At 44.7% G+C, this 16,942-nt stretch overlaps 2 protein-coding genes across 8 annotated transcripts in view; one reads left to right on the forward strand and one right to left on the reverse strand.

Annotated features, from left to right (window-relative positions):
* The window catches only part of clcn3 (chloride channel 3), a 35,332-nt gene extending 31,114 nt beyond the window's left edge, over positions 1-4,218 (forward strand). For 6 of the 7 annotated variants that reach the window (XM_034105552.2, XM_034105555.2, XM_034105557.2 and 3 more), the window contains one exon: positions 2,320-4,218. In XM_034105552.2, coding sequence (XP_033961443.1) covers positions 2,320-2,487 — 168 coding nt within the window. In that variant the 3' untranslated portion in view covers positions 2,488-4,218. Of the gene's footprint in view, positions 1-716; positions 748-2,319 lie in introns of all 7 variants that reach the window. The other variant, XM_034105554.2, reaches the window with a different exon arrangement.
* A 3,263-nt stretch (positions 4,219-7,481) lies between these two features.
* Positions 7,482-15,719, reverse strand: mfap3l (microfibril associated protein 3 like). Its single transcript, XM_034106345.2, is given in 4 exon segments — positions 7,482-9,034; positions 9,036-9,819; positions 13,842-14,247; positions 15,579-15,719. Coding segments are annotated over 3 exon segments (1,422 nt in total). The 5' UTR covers positions 14,161-14,247; positions 15,579-15,719; the 3' UTR covers positions 7,482-8,715.
* Positions 15,720-16,942: the final 1,223 nt, after the last annotated feature.

Here is a 16,942-nt window from a genome sequence, read left to right on the forward strand (position 1 = left end):
CTCGAGCCCCTTTCAGACGTGTGATCCGTTACGGGAATATGCTGGATATGTAACGTGTTCATGTTAAAAGTCTTGAAGCACTCCCTGACCCCCAGGTAGGACCTTGTAGCATGTCCGTAAAGATTCTTAGCCTTAGCTCAGGGGGTTTGAAATGCGTGCCTTCTTCCAAACTTTAAATTTCAACCAGGTCAAGGTCAAAAAAAATCTTTGATGCTTTACTTTCAAGCCACTTTAATATATTGTTAATTACTTTTAATGTTAGAAAAAGGGAAACATTTGTGTTCGGAGATATTCCTCTACAATGCGAACATTTGTGAGATGTAATAAACCCTTACGACTCACTCCCCAATCCATATCAAAGCCTAGCTTAGCAGAAGCCAGCAGTACCTGCCTCCATGTCTGAAAGGGTCGGTAGATTCCCAGAATGCAGCTGTGCATCCCTGCCGCGCTGTGTCATGCTCGCACCTTGATAAGATGTTCATCACATTGCTCCTCTGCAGTCACTACGTCGCAGCTGATGGTTTGATTTGGAGCACATGCTGTACAGTTTCTCAGCATGTGTGCAGTCATGTAACCATGATGCCTGTTAAGTGTTTCCCACCTCCCTCTCACAACAATACACCCACCCTCGATATTCTACCCTCATTAACGTGTGCTTTTTTCTTCTGTTTTAAACCCCTCCCTCTCGACCCCACCGTTTCCCCGGGTCTCCACAGAGCGAAGACATCAGACCGTAACAACCACTTGGCGAGTAGCTAGGACTCTGTTTCAATATCCTTAGTGGGTGGTGTGTGTTCTCAGCAGGGAGGGAGAGGAGGGTATCTCCCCTCGTTCTGTAGTGCAGTGTGTTGATTGCTTCCGGTAGAGCTGTAGTTAGCGTGTGGTGATAGAAAGACCTTGATGAAGTCATTACTAATCCTGTTATTAACCTGCCAATGTTTCCTCTTAGCCAGCTGGGTCCGTGGGCAGGACACTCAATGTGTCTTATAAACAAAATGGATGCTCTTTTGAGTACTGAGCGCATATTCAGCACACTCATTATCAAGGAATCATTGTATAAATCGTGTGTCCAGGTTTAACTTCAGTAAGGCTGCAATTCAATAATTCTTTAAATGATAGATAACTGCAGTTTCTTGAGTGAAAAGTGTTCATCCTCGTTGCTCAAACTATGAGTAGATGTCTTTAAATGTCTTGTTGTGTAAGTCCTAAACCAAAAGATACTAACTTAAAATGATATAAACAGATATATTTGACAGGCTGAAAACAAGACGTCTCTGGACACGGCTGGCTCACAGGAACATTGCCCCCCCCCCCCCCCCCGGACCCTTTATACAGTCTGATCTGCTCCAGGTATCCCGAGCTTCTACATCTGCTATTGTTTATTTCTATGCTTTTATACGAGCGAGACGGCATCGGTCACTGCTGCTCAGGAGCTCTGACCCTCCACGGGCATCTCAAACTTTTCCTTTCACTCATTTTGTTTACACTTATAGAGTTCAAATGAAGCTAATGTGAGTAATACATAAACTCTGAGTCCATATTAAAACAAACCTGAGCTTGTCCTCCCTCTTCAATCACTTTAAACAGCTGGAGATTCAGAGCTATTAGGTTAACCCTAACCTGCGATGTGTTCCTAAATCAGCACTAACTGAATATTTAGAAACGTCCGAGTCAGACCCGGTCTCATTGTAGTTGGGTCCATCAGGTTCATCTACTCTCACGTAGAGGGAGAAGAAGGACCCGTCACTATGGAAATGTTGATTGTCCCACCAGGGCAGTCTCCACCAGTCCTACATGTATCTAGAAAATAAGTCTTAGTAAAGCTCCTTTCATACACATAGAATACCATCATTAATGTAACATGACAATGAAATAGGGTCTGCAGAAAAAAATAATGTATAGAATGTACTTTTCAGCATATTGTTAGGTTTTCTCGTTATTTTCATTTCTACTCTCCACTTCCTGTTCACTACTTCCTGTCTCCTTGTAGGATCCAGTTGTTCCTTCTCACCAGCTTTTAGGAGCGATGACATAAAACAGTGGCGGCAGCGTCTGAAACGACACCCTGCTCTCTGACAGTCGGGTGCTGTTTCAGACCTGCTTGCTCACTTCCTGTCCTCCTGCTGACTTTTATCTCCTCAGGGACTCGTGTTTTTGTTGGCTTGTGATCATTAACCATAAGAGCCGTTACAAAGCTCCCTGATTGGACAGTTCCTCGCCAACAAAAACATGACGTTGTTTTCTCTCCTTCACTCCAAACCTCCTCCTCTTCCTCACTTCTCTAAACTTCTTCCTCCTTCCCTTTGTCTCTCTCTGCAGACGGCTTCTTGGTATTATCACAAAAAAAGATATCCTGCGTCACATGGCTCAAATGGCAGACCAAGATCCCGGGTCCATCATGTTCAACTGATCGGCTCCTTCCAGGACGGCCGGGGGGGCGACGACAGCGAGGAGGAAGTGCACCTCCTGGACGGCTCCAATCGCTGACATTCGGACCCCGTTTTGTTTCCATGTTTAGTTTCCAGCTTTGTAGAACCTGGCGGACGGAGCGTGCCCTCCACAGAGACTTGCAGGCCATGAGAGGGAGAGGAAACGTGATAAAAGACTTTGTTGTTATCATAGCGGCTGCTGAAAACACACACACACACACACACGAGGAATGCACTTTCTACACACACATCGCAACACTTTTGCACTTGCAGACACCTCACACCTGCATGCTCTCTCTTCACCTGTAACACACACCCCTCTGCACCCCCCACGTGCCTCACCCGTCCTGTGTCCTGTCGCCTGGCTGGGGGTCAAAGGTCAGAATGAACCGCCGCTGAGGGACGCGATGAGAAACCTCGACACCTCCAGGCTTCTAAGAATAGAACTCACTTTCCTCACCCCCCCCCCCCCCCCCCCCCCTTGCACACACACCACACATGTCCGTCCTGCAGAGAAATGCATTGTTAACCTGTGATTTAAGTGTGTGTGTGTGTGTGTGTGTGTGTGTATTTTACCGCCACTACATTCCAGCACCTGCTCCTCACCCCCAAACGTGGCGTTGTGCATGGCTGCTTCCCCCGGGTGAACGTAAGTCAAAATGAGATGGCTTTAACGTGTGTGTGTGTGTGTGTGTGTGTGTGTGTGTGTGTGTGTGTGTGTGTGTGTGTGTGTGTGTGTGTGTGTGTGTGTGTGTGTGTGTGTGTGTGTGTGTGTGTGTGTGTGTGTGTGTGTGTGTGTGTGTGTGTGTGTGTGTGTGTGTGTGAGAGAGATGGGTGTGTGAGAGATGGGTGTGTGTGAGATGGGTTCTGTATTTCAAGAACAAAATGTTCAATTTCAGAAGGATAAACGTGGAGAAAAAGACCTTCATGAGTGTGTTTTCTTTACAGATCCAGTTGTGTGTGTGTGTGTGTTTGTCGCTGCCGATCAGTGTGAGGCTTGAAGGACAAAAGGAAATCAAATGTCACTAAACCACTAATATGTATTTGATTAGTAAGAACACAAGCCCAATTGTTGTAAAAAATAACCCACCGTAATGTTTTTAATTGTTATTTTGTTTCCATAAGTCAAAAACACACTTTTTGGAATCATAATAATATAAAAAAGAGTTTAACCGCTGATTCCAAAGACAGGAATGGACTCTTTAACTCAAAATAAGTAATGTAATTTACTGCAAATCACACAAACGGCTCCACCTGCACGCTGCTTTTCGTTACAGCAGGTTGTGCTAAATCTTGTCCGATCTCGCAACATCTGCCAAGTGCCTGGCAACGGTTGTTTTGTATGGCTTTCACACCCATACATGATCCCTAAAAACCCACCTGCTACCCCCACCAACCTTCCCCTCCATGTCCTCAGAACATGTTGTGATCCTTTTACAAACGATGAAGGGAGATGGAGAGACGGTGGTGAAGCGGGGACAAGCGGCAGCACTTTACCTGTAGAGTGGTGGCAGTAGTGTGTGTGTGTGAGAGTGTGTGTGAGGAAGGTCGGGTTCATCCTGTGTTCTTGTGACGGGCGGCAGAGCATCGTCTTTGTTAACCAGTGGTGGTGCCTAACATTGTATTTCATACTGATCTCGATGTTTTTCTCCTTTTTTTTTTTTTTAAATGTATGGGTAGTGTCGATAGAGCTGTGCATTATTATGAAGAAATGTATGTATGATTACATTGATTGTGTAAAGATTAAATTTTGTTTTAAATTAAAAGGAACAAAAAGATTGAAGTTGCACAGGTGGTGGTCGTCGTGCTTTTTTTTGTTTCTCCACAGCTCTGCTTCTCTGAATTCTTCACCGTTTACATAATGGCGCATTTCCACTGCAGGACCTCGTACGGTGTAGTTAGGCCTTGGTAGGCCAGGCTCACTTTATGCCGCCTTTCCATTACAGTTTAGTTGCTGGGGCAGTAACTATAGTAACGCAGTGTAGGCGTCATCTTCTTCAATGCGAACCACAAAACCCACTCAGAGCTCACAGCTCCTCATATCTGTTCATAAACTAGACAAAAGTACAAACCACAGACTGCCTGTCCAGAGTTGGGTGCAACGCGTTACTGTAATAATATTACTTTGTCGGTAACGGAGTAGTGTAACGCGCTACTTTTATAATTCAGTAATCACACTACAGTTACTAACATTGCCCGACACGCGTTACTTCGTTACTTTCTAAAATCAGTCATGATCAAACCTCAACAAACACCTGCAAAGAACACATGCTAAGGTGAAGCTAACGCACATAGCTGTTGTTTATTTATATCACACACGTAGTCTGTTCTTCTTCTCTGTTTTCCGGTTGTTGCCTGTTTTGAATGACTAATACACACTACCGCCGGCTGCTGGTAAGGAGAGTTATTGCCACGCACTCACGCATGCGCAGTTCGTACGTGCTCGGCTGAAGTCTTTGCGGTGTGCTCCAGTCTGGCTCCAGTGCAACACATGGCCAACACGCAGGAGAACACGCTGACGCAACAGCGTGAGCAGAGATAGACTGCGCAAAATATACAGATAGCAGGAGACGGAGGACAGCCATGGTCAGATAGCAGGAGACAGAGGACAGCCACGGTCAGATAGCAGGAGACAGAGGACAGCCACGGTCAGATAGGAAAACATTCAGGAGCTATCTGGATCAGTCTTATGCGACAATGGAAACTGAACTAAAGAGAACATTTGAAACTTTAGCAGTCTGCATGATCTGCCTGCAGGGAGGGGCGGGCCGGCCCTGCGAGTAAAGTAACTAATTACTTTATGTAGATAGTAACGAAGTAGTGTAATATATTACTTTTTTTTTTTTTAAAGTAATATGTAATATTTAGGGCCGGGACTTTAACGCGTTAATTCAGATTAATTAATTACACAAAAATTAACGCATTTTAATCGCACTTATTTTTGCACAGCGGAACGTTTCTCACTGGATGAGTTTCAGGCGTACCGATTATACTGGAGCACCAACTAACGTTCATGACTTCAGCATGGGACTTCAAACAACAACAAACCACGGTGAACAATAGTCAAACATGAACGAACAAGCTGATGAGACCGCTTTGGTCGGCCCCGTGGATGGGACATTTTGTTTTAAAAAAACGGACGGATGGAAGCGTCGATAAGAGCACGGTTGTGTGCAAATTATGCAAAAAAGAATTTGCATATCACCGCAGCACATCAAGCCTAAAGTATCACCTAAATGCAAAGCATGTAGCACCTAGCGTGGACGTTAGCCCGACTCCGAGTGCAAGGAACCACACCCTGACCCAACCCACACTCAACCAGATGACTGGTTTCAGGGCCAGGATAAGTAAGTCCACGTCTGAGAAAATAACCAACTCCCTGGCTCACTGGACTGCACTCGACTGTAGACCACCTGGAGTCAAATCCATGTGAAAATGGCTTCTCACTGTTCTCAGGTCAAATATGTATATTTGATTAAAAATGCGATTAATTTCGATTAATTAATTACAAAGCCTGTAATTAATTAGATTAATTTTTTTAATCGAGTCCCGGCTCTAGATTACTTTTTTTAGTAACGACCCCATCTCTGGTCATGGCGGCGAATACAGTCGCTGGTTTATTTCTATGGTTTATTTACGTCTGTATAGGCCGTTGTTGTGAGTGTGGACGGTCGGAGCATATACAACGTTAGGTTAACCAATCTCCATTCAAAAAACACGCATATAAGAGTCTATTTTTCTTGGTTTATTACAATGTTTCATCCCTGTAAGAACAAGATCTCCATGTTTCAATAACACGACGAAAATGACATGTTTGTTTTCCTGACTTTAAAGAATATAATCATGTATTTTTTCAAATTATTTCCCCCCCCATCTCGACGTCTTCATCAACAGATACAATGTTCAGTGTTGTTGTTTCTAGGGTCAAGAATGAATGCGGGAGACGTTTTAAAAGCACCTTGTTAACCAACCAAAAGCTCAGGAACAAGTAAGTGGACATTTTAGTCGTGTTTTATTTTCAAACTGTAAATTATTGTTCTTACACTCAATCAAAAATAAACAAAATTAAGTCTCGAAGCTACACACTTATTTGCATCACACTAGGTTTTTTTCCGTCTCAAATAAACGCTTTGATTTTGACCAATATTTGTCAAATCTGTATCATGGAAGTCCCTCGATGTAATGGCTATGCAAACAAACACCTTACTTACGGTACCGAGGCTGGCCGGTCGAGAGTCCCAGTCCTAGTCGTGACCTCCTGTAGGGGGCATCAAAGCTCTACTAATCATTAATTTCACAACTCGAGTCCAGTTGATTTACTGCTGCCCCTTCTGTGCCCATACCTCCAGTGCCCCTCACTGTGTGGTCTGGTTGTTGTCTTGCTGCTTAGACAGCTTAACAGTGCAGTGTCTGTCTGCATCACCATTCGAGTTAACAGTGGATTTACTGTTGGGTGAGGGGGGGGGGGTGGATTTTGAGCCGAGTCTGGGGGAGGCGATGGGGGCCCTCCACTTCCCCAACACAGAGCAGCCTTTGTTGAGAGCAGCCTTTGGTTTTCAGAGTTTAAAAGAAGCTCGGAGACACAACAGTGGCTGAGAGAGAGAGAGACTGCTTCATGTCTTCTCCTCGTGCCCCGTTACAGAACATCTATCATTCATGGCCGTCGGAACCGGACACTTGCCTGTGTGTCTGCTGGCTCATAAATATCACCCTTTTTAACTGCTTTGTTGACAAAGTTATGGAAATGTTTTGTTAAGTATTTTTTATTAAAACGGGGTGTATTTGTTATACTGTAAATTGCCTGGTTGCAAGTGGTATCACAGCTGTTGTACTGGTTAATATACAGAGCTTCCTGCATGAACAAAGCAAAGGTGTCGAGTTTTAGGACACTTTCTGTCCTTTTGCTCTTTTCTCCTGCAAACGGAGACAGACAATGGAAGATATCGAGCTCTGTAAACACCTTGTGTATCGGCTGGCTTAAATAATGTTATTATCTTCTATATATATATATTTTTGGCAGATTGGCACCGCGTTAAGTAAGCAGAATTAGCTATAAGCAGTTCCTGTTTGCCGTGTACTCATGGAAGAACAGGTCATTATAATCATTACTTTGATAGTAACTTCAAAACCGTGATGATTCTCAAGAAAAGTATTGGAGTTATGAGGATTTTTGTGTATGATTTGTTAGATTTGGGACTGGATTTTATTTGACTTTTTAAAGACAGAAGGGTTTTTAAACTACTTTGTCTAAAGCCCCTCTGAATGAGACTTACCTCAGTTCAAGTTTTAACACGTATGGTCGTAGTAAAAGCAGATGAATTCCCTCGATGAGCCATGATAGTAGATGAAGCTGTGTTTATGTCTGGGCATAAAAAAAATACCAATGTCTTTTTTAACACAGCACTTTCATTTAATCCACTACAAAAGAAGAGCCATCTTTAAGAGCACCAGTAAAAGCAGAACACGTCCAGCTCCTCTCCAAGCAAAGGAAGAAGGACCTTTCAGTCCCAACGTCCACGTTCACATGCGTAAAGCCTCTGCAGAAGCAAGAAGGTGCCGAGAGCAGGTCGGGAATTAAATAAATTAAAAATTAAAAACGGCACAAAGCGGAGGAAAAGATATTTAAATTAAAACTGCTAGCTGAGAAACAAAATCACACCACAGTGGGTAATACTATTAGAAATATTTCAGTTAAAACACAAAAACTCTACCCAGAGGTGTGTGTGACCCGTCCTGTAATATACTGTACACACGTAGATTAACCTGGCGTACTCGTTTGTTTTGTCGCGACACAGTCGGCCGTACAATCGTGAAGTAGGGACCGAGCATGCATCTCTATTCGAGCAGGACGTTGTTCGCTAACAGCAGGTCAGCTGTAGCTCTGCAGAAGCCGGATGTGATTCTGGAGCGGATTAAAGAAGCGTAGTGTTCACGGTTTGAGGAAACGGCACGAAGACCAGCTTGAGGCAGTTCTCTGGAGTAAGTCATAAAACCCCTCGGATTGTCAGAAACTAAAAACCGAAAAGAAATCATCAAATCTGAGCTATGAAAATCACATGATGCTTTACATTTCGCTGCTTATCACATTAATAATATTGCCATGTACATTCAAGCATGAGAGTCCAGAGAGGGAACCCGCTAAAGTGTCTTTTCTCAGTCGCCTACAAAGGTTCCAGGATTGTTTCGTTCAGGAAAGATGGATACAAATGTGATTGTTTATTTGACCTTTGACCTTGGAAATGCATAGCAGGATAACTCTTCGCTCCTCAAGGGTTCGTTTGTCTCGTCACACGTGGCTCTCGTAGAACACCTGGCAGGGGGCGGGTTTACTGTCGTCTATGGGTTCGGACTCTGCCTGTTCCACTTCCTGCTCCACTTCCTGCTCCACTTCCTGCTCCACTTCCTGCTCTACTTCCTGCTCTACTGCCTGCTTGACTTCCTGCTCTACTGCCTGCTCTACTGCCTGCTTGACTTCCTGCTCTACTTCCTGCTCTACTGCCTGCTTGACTTCCTGCTCTACTTCCTGCTCTACTGCTGCCTCCGGCTCCAGCTCCGGCTCCTCCTCCTCCTCCTGTTCCAGAGGAGGGAGTGGAGGTGGGGAAGAGGGGGGGGGGCGATGAGGGCGTGGTCTCTGGCTGAGGGGGAGGAGCCTCGATGCTGCAGCAACCTTCGATGGCGAGCTGCGGGTGCACCGACACCTGGATGGCGATGTGCTGCGGCTGCTCGTGGACCGACGAGTTGTCCGAGTCGGCGGCGGGCGATTCGCTGCGCTCCCTCTCTCGCCCTCGCTCCCTCTCCTGCAGGATGGTGAACACGTCCCTCGCCCCGATGCTCCTGGTGACGATCTCGCGGCACCCCTCGGGCGACTGTCTGAGGAAGGTGTGCCTCATCTCGTCCACCCCCACCACCTCCAGTATCTCCTCCATGAAGGTGCGGCAGTTCATGATGAGCGGCGGCAGGGGGATGCTGCGCGCCAGCTCCTCGATGTACCGCGCAAACTCCATGGTTTTAAACTGTGTGACCTTGGCCAGCTCCAGCGTCTTGGCCGAGGTGATGATGGGGATCCGCTTGGCGATCTCGAAGGCCTTCTGAAGCTTCTCGGCGCCCTCGGTGCGGAAGAACTCGTTGATGGCTTTCTCCGTCTTCTTCAGGTGGCTGCTCATCATGCAGAGGCGCGTGATGTTCAGGGCCATGATGATGGTGAAGGTCACCAAGCACACCACCATGTAGTACACGCCCATGTCGCCGTTAGTGATGACCACACGCAGCGTCACCGTGCAGTTGGAGCTGCCCAGAGCGTTGGACGCCATGCAGGTGTACTTCCCACGGTCCGCAAACTCGATGTTGGTGATGTTGAGGATCCCCGAATCCATCAGCCACCATTTCTCCCCTGCAGAGAGACGGGGGAAAGTCATGAGTGGAAAACACGGCGTCAAACAAACTATGATTAATTATGACTTGGGTTGTGCTATTGCAGCTCGTCTCCAATTACAACCTGTATGAACCCAAGGCCGCTTTACATGCTGAACAAACAAACAAACAAACAAACAAACAAACAAAAGGGGCAAATAATAAAGTAACACATTGATAAATAGCAGTAGGGGTGGAAGCCGGCTGTGATGGGTTAGGGCTCAAAGGCCATGAACAGGTGAGTTTTTAAAGATGTCCAGGGAATTGTACGACTGTTCCACATTATGAGATCCAACCAATTACTTAAGTGAAAAGCCAAAGCTATCAAAACGACAGAGAAAAAGCTACAACCAATCCTTTTCTTTCGGCACACATCGCTGACCTGTAGTTTAAAAATAGACACTATGGACTGGTGCTGCATAACGCAGTGAGCTGTTTGCCCAGTAACTCACGATCCAGGTTTAAATCCTCTTCATGCATCTGTCCCCTCCCCGTGTGACCAACAGTGAACTCTCCTCTGCAGTGTTGTTGCAGCTGCTCTCCAATAGGAACTGCTTATGCAGATGTGCTGATGTTGCACCTCTGCACCGACTCTTTTTGAGCTCAAGAGAACACATTGTTGTGGCTCTAAAGCAATGGACAATAACCGGTGTCTTTGAGCAGCGGTTTGTTATCATTTGAAAGCGGCCGTGTGCCCTCTTGCGTAAGCCTCCATCTGTGCCTTTCTCAACGTGAATGTTCTCATCAATAGGGTATATTTATACCGGCTTGTGTGTTCAGATAGAAGGGCGGCAGTGACCTTATTATTCGTGCCTTCAATGTTTAAACAGGTGCGGCTGCTCTGTGTGCTGAGGTTTGAGTAATCAAGGACGACCCATGTCCATGCTGCAGAGGCTTAAGGGTCGTTTCTCTCACATTACAAAATAAACCATCTTCAAAGTCACAATTAGGTCAAATGTTGCAGCACACTGTTCAAAGCAAGGCGGTGACCGGAGCCTTTGGAAAGTACGTAATTTATGTAAATGGAGACCGAGCACCTGCCGAGCCTTCCAGTGGACACCGGTGGTAGATGTTTGAGTGTCGGGTTCATTTGCTTTCTGACCGATGGAGTGATCGAGCTTTATTGTGATGGACACCCTTTGTGCGGTTCAAAGGGATAGTTTGACATTTAGGGAAATCCGCTTATTTGCTTTCCGTGGGAGAGTTGGATAAGAAGATTGATGCCGCGCTCGTGTCTCTATTTTCAACACAAAGCTGAGGCGGCAGATGGTTAGCTTAGCACAAAGACTTAAAACAGGGGAACTATAAGAATACACCCTTTGCCTTTTTACTGTAAAAAGACAATATTCCTACCAAGCTGTGTTGACGGCTAATGAAATGAATATTATACATATGATTTTTTTACACATAATAACCCTTGAATAGTATAATATCCCTCCTTTGCAGCCATGTTGCTTCTGTGAAGGACCCTAGAGGTTGACGTTCTGCGAGTTCAGCAAAATACAAATGGTAAAAACACATGCATTGATATTTGGCTGCTTGTCCTGTTAGGGATTCAAGTGTAATTTAAGTCGTGTCCTTTTAAACAAAGGAGGTAAACCCAGGGTTGTTTTGACATTTGTCCGGATAAGTCAGTCTTTATGCTAAGCTATGCTAAGCTAACGGGGCTGCTGGCTGTACTGTCAACAGTTATTTGTATTTGTATACCTTTGGCTTAATACCACTCCTGATCACAATGACGACCCTCAGAGCAGCATTTCATCCACATGCAGCAAGTCTTGAGGAAAAGGATAGACAGATATCACAGAAGGCGTTTGTAAATCCACAGTCTGAGGTCTGGAGGAGACGATAAAACGATTCCCCCGTCTTCTCCAAGCTCTAACGATTGATTTCCCACACTGGTATCCTCTGGAGGAGATGAATGGGGTTCAGGAAACGCAACAACGTCCCGCCCACCCGCCTGCTCTACTGAGAGATTTCTAATTTTAACCTCAATCACCGGACCATGTGATGCGATTGATGTGCTGCCCAATACGACAAGCAACTTTGTAGGAAGGGGAAAAGGCAGCTTATAAAGGCCAGAACTCTGCAGAGGAAACGAGAGCCAGCAGGTTGCAGTCACTGGAAGTGCTGCCTGCTGTGAGGGAAACATCCTCCTCGCTCATTATATTCCCGTGTGTCGCCCAGGGGAGAATCTCTAGGATGGTGCACACACTGCGCTCTGATGGCCGGCTCACGAGAAGCATCCCAACGCCTGGTCCCTTCCTCAGGTGAACCACAGGCTGCATCTCGGGTCCATTCAATGGAATCCTTGCGTCGTTTCCCTGCGTTTAGTCCCTCCCACTTTGTTGTTCAGATATATCACATATTTGTAACTAAATGAAACATGAATTTAAACAAAACGCAGTACTATAAACTGAGGAGTGAGTCCCGTGAGGTTCATGTGTTTTCTTCACTCCGCTGGAAACGGCTCTCATATCAAGAAGCATCAGATCAGTGCATGCGCTGCCTCGTCCAATCAGTGAGCGATACACAGTAAGGGGGCGGGGCGAGTGTCTGAGGATTTCACCGGAGGATGGTCTGGTGGTTCCTCGGTTATCGCTCCTCGGTCCTCTGGCAGAAATAAGAGCCATGGGCGCTACTCAAGATGGCGCAGACAAATCAACTTCCGGCGATACGGAGGAGCGACGAGCGAGGAAATGAAAATAGGCGACCTGAGACGCAGTCATCAAAACACAGGCGGAGGAGGCTCGGCTTTAATGAAAATCACTACTGAAAACCTCTTTAAATGGTTTCCTGAATCTAATTATTAAGGAAATAATCTCTTCTGTGTTCAGACAAAATGTGAAATAATTATACAAATCTGTTGAGAACCAATCCTGACTTCCCAGCATGAGGGCGCTTCAGAGAAACGTCTGGAACTATGACAAAAACAACGGCTCCCTGTCTCGCCCTTGAATATATAAAATATCTTTCCCACAGAAGACAGGATTTGATCACTTAATTCAACATATCTGCAGTCATGGCCTTGCAGTCATCTCGAAAGACGTGATTTCCTGTTCTTTGAATGCAGCATGTACATGTTTACACAGTTCTTCTTTTCTCCTAAAAGAGACGAGGTGTACTTCAACCCTTCTATGATTGGTATTCTACGATGCGCACTGAAACACGGAGTACTGTTTTCCATGCAGGCTCGCACACTGGCTGTGCCTTTAAATGATGCACAGCGTCAGGACCCACCACGTCATATCTCCCAGTGACTAAGCTGACACCACCCCCAGAGAAGCACATTTGGGTGAGTATCCTTAAGACCGTATCTACGTATTGGATACTACATTAATGCCAGTTCTAACACTCTAAATGAAATATCAGTTTCTAGGGATGGGTGATATGTAATGTGATATTAATAGACTGTCCCCCAAGGTGAGGTCTGGCCAGAGCTATGGGCATTTCTGCATATCTTTGAAGGATGCTTGGACCAAATGCATGACGTTTTGTTCATTGAATGCACTGGTTTATTCAAAACAAGAAGACATACTGCCACAGAAAACACAGTACAAAATAATAAGTAGTGTGCAGACTCTCGCCCATAACTTGAGTCCTCCGGGTCTATTTCTGCGACACAAACGATTGGCTGAATACAATATGCGACACCTGGAAGTGTCACTGAGCCAGGCAGCGGGCCAATACTACCCTTAATAGCGGATCAAATGGATGTGTGGCCATTTTATAGCGTGTACGCACATCTCATAAATGCCCCCTGGCTACCTTTGAGATTTAGAGATACAGAATGTGAACCATGTTGCTACACACTGAGCAGGCGGAGGAGAATTTTCATATCCTGTTGGAAACCGTGCGTGTACTAACTACTAATTCAAGTGTTACAACTATATTATGCACATAAATGTTAACTTTCAGAAGCCATATTCGAGTGAATAATAACCCAGACTTGCTGGTGACAAAGAGAGCAGGGGTTTTAAGTAACGGTACAATCTGTCTTACCATTAGTCTCCGTGTCCAGGCGCTCTCCGTGGGAGTTGAACCACTGAACACTGGGGAACGGCTCCCCGGTGATATTGCAATCAATCAGCGCACAGTTCCCCTCACGGGCAATTATCTGGCTCACTTTTGTGAACACAACCGGGCCAAATCCGTCTGTCACATTGCCGCTCTCCGTTTGGTTTGCGTCCGGGTCCACTGATAAGGCCCCGGTGGTGTGAGAGGCGATAAGGGATGCCAGGATCAGGGAGACGTATCCTCCAGCCCACTGCATTTTCTCCAACTGTTGGTGCGTCACCCGCGGGGGAAGAGACTCTGTCATGCCTCCTGGTTATCCATCCAGCACACTGGCTATCTCTTTGAAGTAGAAGGCAATTTGGTATTCAGCTCTGTGGCTTGAAACACCTCACTGGAAAACAAGAAGGTGAATGACATGTGTTAATGCCTCAGGACTTAACAACACAGCAGCACGATACAAGGAAACAGACATACTATTACAATGACTGAAGACAGCATTATCTGGACCCTCTATCGTACATTTGAACTGGGTTTAACCTCTGTATTTATTTGAGGATTAACTGGTGCTCAAAAGAGTGCTTCAGTAACTTCATTAAATATAGGACCAGGTACCTCTGATTTGATAACAATTCATATTCACGGTTCAGGACTTCGTTGGGGTCAGAGACAATGTTGTTGGCCAGCTTCAATATTTTGTTATGATAGACTTGGCTGATTCATATAGCTTCTCACAGTGTTGACTCACAATCTTTGACCAATGCCATCACAAAATTCACAACAGCCCAAGGTAAGATCTTCAAGCTGTTCTTTAATCAACCCACACCAAAGGTTCAAACATATTTAACTTAAACTATATACATTACTATAAATGGAAGAAATAAAACATGTTCCCCTCCAAAGTCATTGTGTTGTAGATTTATGATTTCACATAATCCATCAGCACTGAAATCATTGCCTGCTGTACTATTGATCTTACATATTGAGCATATTCATGTTCATTCAGTTATGACTGCATTTAGTCTGTTACACAAAGACTAGCTACGTGTTCACAGCTAAAAGCAGTTATACATATTCACAGTACATGTAGGTATCCAAAACGTGCAATAGAGCTACATTAGGTCATCTGAAACTTAAATTAAACTAACAGATGTATCCTGTGTTATAAGAGATGCATTTTTTGCTGGTTTTGCAGGAAAAAGAAAGCCACTGCAACATAACGGAACTGTATGTGGGATCCGTCTAATTCCCAGTTCGCTTCGTTTTTCCCACATACAGCCACAGAAGATCGCATGTCCGGCTTTTAAATGCACACCGATGATGACATCTTCAAGAATAATAGTTTATTGAATTACATCAGACATGTCATGTGAAAAAGCTTTGAAGATTTCGTGCAGTTTGATCGCCAGACATCACAAAACAAGGGCGTGGGACACGGCTACGTGCTGGAGGGTTTTACATCACGGCACCCTTTCTATAAATGTGCAAACAATTGAGGTAGCTCTTTCACAATATGACACATTATTTAAGTGTAACTACAGTTAAAGAAACATATTATAGGAATAAAGTGAATGACGTCAAAGCTGCATTTATGTCGAGGGGTTGCGGTAACATTGCCTCCTGCAAAACGACCAATTTAACGTCGACGTCAGCCGCTCAAACGTTGACGTAAAGCCTATTTAATAAGATATTTTACAGGTTATAAATACATATATGTATACTCACATCATTGCCTGTCGTTGTTAACGTTTAGTGGGGAACACCAGAGGAGTGGATGTCCGTCGTTAGCTGTTTCTCCGCATCTCCATCCTCCCCCTACCGATAATAGTCCGCTGTAACCTGCAGATCCAGACTAAAGACTGGAGGAAACATCGCCCAGTGGGGTATGCAGAGCAGGGGGAGCCATTACATGTTTATTAAGACTAAGATGTATCGTAATAACTCCTTGCCCTGTATGAGCACGTTTTTCTCATACTGATATTCTGAACAATCTGTGCTGTTGTATTTGCTTTAAAGTGTCTCTACTGTAGGCTATTTTTATTTTATGTACTCAGCACTTTGGCTCGACCAAAAATCGTTTATAAATGTGCTATATAAATAAAACTTGATTTGATTTGAGCATTCATACCAACCCTGAAATGGGACCTTGCATTTCAGTACATTTTAAGAGGACATGTGTATTATATGTCTGTCTTACTGGTCGAACATATAATCAGAGGTGGGAAAAGTAGGCTACTCTGAACTTGTAGGCTACTTGAGTAAAAGTAGAAGTAGCCTACCAGAGTGTAGGAATACTATGTTACAAGTAAAACTCCTGAATTGCAAATCAAGTAAAACTACAAAAGTATTAGCATCACAATATACTTTAAGTACCAAACGTAAAAGTACTCATTCTGCAGATTGGTCCATTTCAAAATATTACAGTACAGTACTTGAGTAAATGTACTTTTCACCATTACATAAAATAGATGGATGTTGTTGTTGTCACAGGGGTCCCTATTATTGATATTTCCTCACACCAGTTTAAAGCTGCATCAATGGACTTGTTGGCCACTTATGGGGAGTAAGCACAAGGCATGATAATGTTTTAAGTTGAGAGGGCAACCAAGAGAAATTAGCATCCATTTAGAGTCAACATTCAACAACATTCACTCCTGACGTTAATATGTGCCCGTTACGCCATAAATGCTCCATCAAGCTACGAAAAGATTGAGAGCTCGGTGATCATTTCCTTTGAGTTGTCAATACAAGCCACCCCTTTCACATGTCTCTCAGTCATCAGTGCAGCTTGCATGCACCAAATCTCAACAGCTATGCAACATTTTGAGACTTAAAATGTCGTTCCTTCTTTCAATATGTCACTCATCTGTATTCCTGACATGTGTCTGTGCAGCCTGCATTGAAGCTTCCTGAACAGACAGCAGCAGCTCGGCAGTTTTCCAGTGTGTCATCAAACACTATACAGAAAAAGACGGCCTTGAAAACCTTGCTTGCATAAAGGTAAAGTGCTAGTGCATTCATTTGGTTTTGCAGGTAGTGGTTTGAGTGCTTTAAGACGTGGAATACAATGACAGGTAAATGGAAACCCA

The sequence above is a fragment of the Pseudochaenichthys georgianus genome, chromosome 18 (genome assembly GCF_902827115.2).
Source record: "Pseudochaenichthys georgianus chromosome 18, fPseGeo1.2, whole genome shotgun sequence".
In the NCBI taxonomy this organism is placed as follows: Eukaryota; Metazoa; Chordata; class Actinopteri; order Perciformes; family Channichthyidae; genus Pseudochaenichthys; species Pseudochaenichthys georgianus.